Source organism: Sprattus sprattus, assembly GCF_963457725.1.
Source record: "Sprattus sprattus genome assembly, contig: scaffold_108, whole genome shotgun sequence".
NCBI classification, from domain to species: domain Eukaryota; kingdom Metazoa; phylum Chordata; class Actinopteri; order Clupeiformes; family Clupeidae; genus Sprattus; species Sprattus sprattus.
In genome coordinates, this window is record NW_027667016.1 from 30001 (window position 1) to 37500 (window position 7500).

Below are 7500 nucleotides of genomic sequence, written 5' to 3' on the forward strand. Positions count from 1 at the left end.
TCACACACCCTGCCAACCCATTCAAAAAAGCCACGGAGGGGAGAGGGGAGACTCCGAGACCGAGGTCTTGGTGGGAAGCGCAATGTGTCATCTTTTCTCACGGGAGGGAGAACACTGAACAAGCTTCCCCTCAGTTTGCACAGCCGGCATGGCTAAAATTAGAAATGAGGAATTTTACTCATTTCTGAGACCATCACATTGCATGGCTGGAGAGCTCTCCAAAGCTGACTTTTTGTTTTGTTTTGTCTTTTGTCGTTTGCTCTATGGGATGTTATAGTGGTCAAGGTTTCACATCTGAATACTGCCAGACTGGTGACAAATTAAAAATATAATATTTAGTATAGGGGAACCCCATCCACATCTATCAGTTACCGTCAAAACACACAAATCCGGGCAGATTCACTCAAGTAATCAAGCTTCATTCATGGCATCTGCACAAATGCCATTTATACCTGACTACTAGTCTGAGAGAGGAGCGGCGGGAGGAGGGGGAGCGGAGAGGGGGGGGGGGGGGGGGGCAGGGTTATATTTTACATGCAGCAAACAGCCAACCAGCTCCCTGGTGGATTGATGCGAGATTACTGGAAAGACGGGGGGCGGCGCATCGGAGACGCAGCACGGCTGGTTATATCCCGCGGCTCAGACGCGCTCAGCTCGCCACTCAGCGCGCAGTCCCGGACACAGAAGGACCTGTCGCCCATCCGCCCTCTACTTCAGACACTACAGGACAGGATAGAAAAATCGGTACAAGTAACCCGCCCCTCTTTTTTGATTTTGTATTGACGGACCACGTTTTGGGAATGTATCATTGTGCAAGCGGACGCACTTGAGAAGATTCTTTTTTTTTATAGCAATTTCAAGCTACAAATTGGAGCCTCGTGTCACTTTTTCTGCTGATTGTAAATTATTTGCCATTTGGGAAACTTTCCATTTTCTATTCAGTCGTCACGCCAAGGTCTTTTTTTTGTATTGCTTTTCACACCCCGGCAAACAAATAATCACAGATTACAATTTCTGGAGCAATGCCTGCAGGTTCTGATCTAGAACTTGTTTCGCTTGGTTGACTTGAGGAATCATGTCGAACTGTCGCCTCAGCGGCTGCCACCACCAGACGAGCTGCCCTGGAAGCCGAGTCGGACGGGTACAAATTGGAAAGTGAACGAGCCTGGCCCCGAAGCAGCGCGGTCAACTTGAACTCCTTCAGCTTTGCCGAGAGCCACCGTTCGCTGAGCGGGACCGTGGCTCTTGGAGGTCGCCTCTCTCACTCCGCTCTCTCCGAGGGATGATTCTGGGTCCCCTGCGCTCAGGAGCGACTTGGCGGCTCCGAACGAAAACGTGTTTCTTATTTTGGGGGAAATCGAAATTAAAGGGAGATGAGAACCGCACTTTTCTACTTCCTGCTCTGTACGTCGTACCTGCTGCTCATTAATGCCGAGGTAAAGCGCACAGAACACGTCCTCACGACATACACGACAACAGGTTGAAATGTGTTCAGCACTGCCCCGTGTAGCCTACCCCCTCTAACTGGCACTAGTAACTAAATTAGGTTTTGCATGCGCGGAGGGATTCGGTTCCCGAGGTCTCTAGTATTTCAGCAGAGGCGTGGGAAAACCACGGCAAAAATCACTTACAACACATGTGCACAAAGTCAGCTAAACATTTTTCTAAGTTTAATTTAGAACGCATAGGCAACACTGGTATACAAACAGCGCTGTGTTCATTTACAAGTTCAGTCAGTATCCGGTTCCTTAACCGACTGGAAGTAAATACGAGGCAAACTTGTTGCCCCGGGGCGACTTATCTACTTCACAGAGATCAGAAGATCAACGCTAAGGGTGCTCGCTCAGCACACCACACTCACTCAGGCAGGACTTTAACAGCGTAGCGTAGATCTAGAGGGTAACGTTGCAAGAATGTATGTGTACAAACCCGTGCATTCAGTTTAGTTTCCACAACCCCGATCGCATTTGGCTGGGACGTGCGCTTCCCTGGCAGTGATATAAATACATGAGTCCCATAGCAAACCAAGTGCCGTGACACTGCAACAAGTGCAAGTGGAATGGCTGGTGAAGTTTTAACTGAGCCCCGCGCTTACGAGCAGAGAAGCACGACGCAATCGCTCTCACTTTAAACACTCCAGCGTGCAGAATGTCCAATTAGTTCATACACGTAGGCGTTTTGTTTGAGTTGACTATTCCCCTAACTATGCGTGGTTATTTATTTATTTATTTATTCTTTTGACTGAAGGACCTTCCACGAGCGCTGATTGAGCGACTGTCCCACAGTGAAATCAACAGCATCAGCGACCTCCAGCGGCTTCTGGACATAGACTTCGTAGGTAAATCAAGCTCCTTGACTTGCTCTGCTGCACTGAACTTTGTCCCAACTCTAATCTGACATACACTGAGCGATACCCTGTGCATGTTTACTCTATGTGGGAGTTATATGGTGTTTCCCTATAAACCGTCTGGTCCCAGGCTGTGCTAGGATAGCATAAAAGAAAGACTGTTATTTGAACGAAAAAAAAAATCCAGGATTTTTTTTTTATCTGTCTATGAAAGACTCCTGTGAATGAGGAAAATGTGAGTTATGTTGCGTTGGACCAAAGAGCCATCTAAGCTTTCATTTGCGCCCTGGTTCATTTTAAACTTGATATATCCGGGGGTGGTTCATTTTGTGGTGTGTCAAAGTCGTATTTATGAACTATGCGTAAACAAACACGCATCAGAAGCGCTGGATGCGATTTATGTTGACGGGAGAGGGTGAGTGCTGAGTCCAGGTTGTGCCACTACGGGCTTGATGTGTTTGCTGCAGCGACTTTTAAAGCTGAGTTGTGGTGTGAGTGCAGACATGCGCGGCTGTACACTTGTGACATACGTGCACTTTCCCTGAGGTATGTATTTGGCTGGATTCCTATGGCAGTTGTCAACCGCAATCAGATCGCTTTATGGAGTTTGTCAGTGGGTGTACGTCTCACTGTAAAACGAGAACGCGAGGTTGCCAGCCACAACTGTGCTGCTTGGATGTGGTAGCCGATATGACGCTCTCTCACTCACTCACTCACTCCCTCTCTCTCTCTCTCTCTCTCTCTCTCTCTCTCTCTCTCTCTCTCACTCACGCCCTCTCTCAATCTCTCTCTCTTTCTCAAAGTTGGATTGTATTACAGTGTTGCGCTGGTGGAGGCTGTTTGCGTTCACATGAGTCTGTATTTATTCAGGCACGCACCATAGATCATATGCGGGCTTTTATGTGGTTTGGTGGGGAACACCGAATTACAAATAGCGCTTCAAAGGTCGGCCTAAATACAGAGCCATAATTGACACGGGCAATATCATATCATTGTTTATGCACTAACGCGCAATTTTGGACAGCTGCCCCTTGGGCGATCTTGTATGTAAGAGAAAAACTGTCCTTTTTTTTATTTATTTATTACAGAAAACGCTTTTGTCTTATTGCGCCTTGACTTTAGCCCTGATGTGGAATAAAGCTTACTTTTGTGTGGGGAAATGTCTCTCGCATGAGAGGAGGTGTTTATAATTGAATTGAAATGCCTTCCTCGGAGCGAAGGAATGTTTTCCGGGGTAACAGTAGTACCCTGATTATTATTACGGCAGCATAAATCTGTCTGGCTGCCAGACTGTCAGGCCGGTCCATTCAGAGACATGTGACGCCAGCAGTGTATTTTCAGTGCTTTTGTTGCAAGCGACAAGACAGTTAAGTTGCCTGTGACTTACTGTGTTGGTGTGTGTGTGTGTGCGTGTGTGTGTGTGTGTGTGTGTGTGTGTTTGTAGTCGTGTAAGGGAGTCTGGTTCTTTAAGTCTCTTTTTTATCTTGCTTTCTATATAGCTGCTCCCTTCTGGTGTTTGAGTTTGTGTGTGTTTGGTGCTTCTGTGTGTGTGTGTGTGTGTGTGTGTGTGTGTGTGTGTGTGTGTGTGTGTGTGTGTGTGTGTGTGTGTTTGTCTGACAGAAAGACACTTATTATGCAAATAGACAGGCAGACAGGCAGACAGGCAGGCAGGAAGGAAGGCTTGCTCAGACCCCTTCAGGCAGTTTGAGCCCCTGCAGCTTGTGAGGGCCGGTAAATCTCACCACCCTTTTCTGCGCATCAGCAAAAAAAAAAGGTGCTTTACGGTCCTAATCTTTGGCTGTTCACACCTAGGCAGGTGCCCTAAAGGTTGATTACCCTCAGCTCTACCCTGCTCTTCTCTGCTCTTATCTCCCGCCCTGAGAGAGAGGAGACGGATAACAGCAGCCCTGTCTTCCCTCTCCCTGGAGCTGGCCTGTCAGCTGGCCACAAGAGCAGCTTGTTGTTTGAAGAGCGAGTGATGTAGAGAAGAGAGGGAGGGAGGGAGGGAGGGAGGGAGGGAGAGCGAGAGGAAGAGAGGGACAGAGTGGAGGCTTTCCGCTAATGGAGGGCGTAATTGGGAGTCAGTGGAGCGTTAGTGATTCAGGGCAGGAGAGCGTCTTTTCAGAACTGGCTTCCAGCTTAGTCACCTGCGCTACTTCTCTCTCTCCCTCTCTCTCTCTCTCTCTCTCTCTCTCTCTCTCTCTCTCTTTCTATCTCTCTCTCTCTGTCTCCCACTCTCTCTGTCTGTCTCTCTTTTCCTCTTTTTTTCCTTTCTATCCCTCCATTCTCTGCTCTGCTCCTGTCTGTCTCAATGCTCAGCGTCGCTTGATCTCTGTCTGCCTCTCAGTGCTGAAAGCGGTTGGTCTATAAAAGAAGTTCTTTATGTCTCAGGCCCATTCAACTTATGGGGGTCAGGGGGAGGTTAAGAAGAGCGAGGGAAAGAGAAAGAGAGAGAGAGACAGAGCGACTAGTATTTGCTCATGGAAGGAAATGTTTGTTCCATGCATCGGTCTCATCTGTCTTTGGTGATGGATGGAGAGTGAACCTGATGTGGTTGTGTTGAGGTACTGCAGCATCAGATGTGTTGGGGAGATGTGTGTGTGTGTGTGTGTGGCAGAGGAGGTTCTTCCATTGAGGAAACGGAGGAAGAACCTCCCCAAACTTTTTGAGAATGTATTTTTGAAATTGAACTGACTAAACTCCTTTAAAAATCCAGTTTGATATCAGTATTTAATACTATGCATATTATAATTTGTTTCCCTGAGTTAAAATAACATTAGCACCCCCTATCGTAACAAGAAATTACTGCACGGAGGACGTCCTCCCTTTGGCTCCCATTGAAATCAATAGAATCTGTCTCTGATACTGGCGGTTCTTGGGGCTCATTGACTTACATTGCCCAGGGGAGGAAAGACCTCCCTAGCGTCTGAGTCTGCGCCAACATCGCTTAACCAATAAACAACGGATTTGGCGTTGGAGGGAGGGGATTCGACATTAATACCGGAAGAAGTTTCCCTCTTCAACCATTCTGCTGAAGGATATTATCGATAACATGTCACCCTTAAAGATTGTTGTAGAAAGATTGCAAATAAAGAGGACGTGCAATGGAGAACTAAGATATTGTTCATTTTTTATTGAACAAACCGTTTCATTCATTGAGCTACAGAGAGAAGGTTAGTATCAAAACAACAGGGAAATCTGTTCCAAAAATCCATGTCACTAAACGTAAAACCGCTGCCGTATAATGCTAACTGGTAGGCGAAATACTTATAGCTCACTGGTACCATAAAAAAACAATCGGCTGTACTGTTTTTTTTTAATCATTCATACGCCTATTGTTAGTCTAACTGTTCACGTTCAGCTGAAATTCTGAATGGAAATTGTTAATGAATGTTTCAGAACGCGATGTGTTTCGTAATTAGCCTACTTGTAATTTGGGCATTGGCCTCATACTTGGCTACTTTGAGTGATAGCTGTAATAATCTGGCATAATCTGATGTTAATGTTAATAGTTCTGAAATAATGTTCTCTTACTTGTTGCCTTTGTTACTTGTTGTTTAATATTGTGGAAAGGATGTTAGTGAATGATTCAGAGCATGATGCATTTTACATTTTTAATTCTTTTTAAACAATTTCAGCTGAAAATAAAATTAGTCAAATAATAACCTTAATAGCTTTAGTAATTAAGGGGGAAAATAGGCCAAATGGTAGGCCCAACATTTAGAATTTAGTTTTTCAAATCAAGAGTAGGCCTGATTTGACTTATTGGCTTTGCATCCTTTCATCTGGCCTTGTCTAGTCCAAAAACATGCTGCCGACCAGCTTTTTAAGTACAATGGTGCCACACTGGTGGCTTTGTATCAATTGTATCCCTGCCTGCTATTTTGTAGTACTGTAGGCCACAAAACACCCTGAAACAACTTGTATCTCACATACTTATGCCACCAACGGAATAAGCAGGCCAATGGCAACCAAGCGCACAGTTCTTCCTCCCTCACTTTAAAAACCACCAGCCGCCACTGGTGTGTGGCCTCTATAGGCCACTGGGCGACACCCCTGGGTGACAAACCCTCCCGCACACCACCACCCCCCCCTTTCCCCCGCCCCTGTCACCATTGATGCAACATTTGGGCTAGAGGGGTTTGTCAGAACTAGAGGAGGTGGTAGTGCGGCCCGGTCCAAAATAAATCAACAGGCCCTCGGAGTGTGAAAGCTGTAAAGTTGTGTGTGTTTGGTAAATAGAAGGGGGCTGTTTGAAGCCCACACAGGGACAAAAAGGGACCTGGAAATGTCTCAGTGTTTACCTGTGAGATTTGTGTCCTGCTTTAGCTCAGGTCGTTAAGGCAACAGGCACTAGACAAAAGAGTATTGGGTTGGGTAGACAGACAGACAGAGAGAGAGAGTGGGAGAAAGAGACATGAGAGACACATAGAGAGAGAGAGACACACACAGAGAGAGAGAGAGAGACAGAGAGAGACAGAGAGAGAGAGAGACAGAGAGAGAGACATAGAGAGAGAGAGATAGAGAGAGAGAGAGAGAGAGAGAGAGAGCGAGAGAGAGAGGCAAAGGAGAGAGAACTTGTCCAGTTTGTAGGCTTCCCATCGTTCAGGGTGAATGCTTGCTGTTGCTGCATGAAGCTGATGTTGTGTGTGTCTAACATGCGTGTATAGTGCGTCAGGTACCTGGTCCAGGTGTGAGATGTAGGCCACAGTGTGAACACCTGTGCGGGGTCCCTTGAGAGCCAGACGCAGACTAAGGCAATCAGTCTGTAGGCTGCTGCTGCAGTGGCACACATCAGGGGCCTCAGGGGCCACGCTGTAGCACACATCAGGGGCCGCGCTGTAGCACACATCAGGGCTGTAGCACACATCAGGGGCCACATCAGGGGCCGCGCTGTAGCACACATCAGGGGCCACATCAGGGCTGTAGCACACATCAGGGGCCACATCAGGGGCCGCGCTGTAGCACACATCAGGGCTGTAGCACACATCAGGGGCCACATCAGGGCTGTAGCACATCAGGGGCCGCGCTGTAGCACACATCAGGGGCCACATCAGGGGCCACATCAGGGCTGTAGCACATCAGGGGCCACATCAGGGCTGTAGCACATCAGGGCTGTAGCACATCAGGGGCCACATCAGGGGCCACATCAG

The 7500-nt window shown here is 47.4% G+C and overlaps 1 protein-coding gene across 1 annotated transcript in view; it reads left to right on the top strand.

Moving 5' to 3' along the window:
* Window positions 1-673: 673 nt before the first annotated feature.
* pdgfab (platelet-derived growth factor alpha polypeptide b) overlaps window positions 674-7500 on the top strand; it is a 27725-nt gene continuing 20898 nt past the window's right edge. The window contains exons 1-2 of the mRNA XM_080860919.1: window positions 674-1436; window positions 2248-2338. Coding sequence (XP_080717045.1) covers window positions 1374-1436; window positions 2248-2338 — 154 coding nt within the window. The 5' untranslated portion in view covers window positions 674-1373. The remainder of the gene's footprint in view (window positions 1437-2247; window positions 2339-7500) is intronic.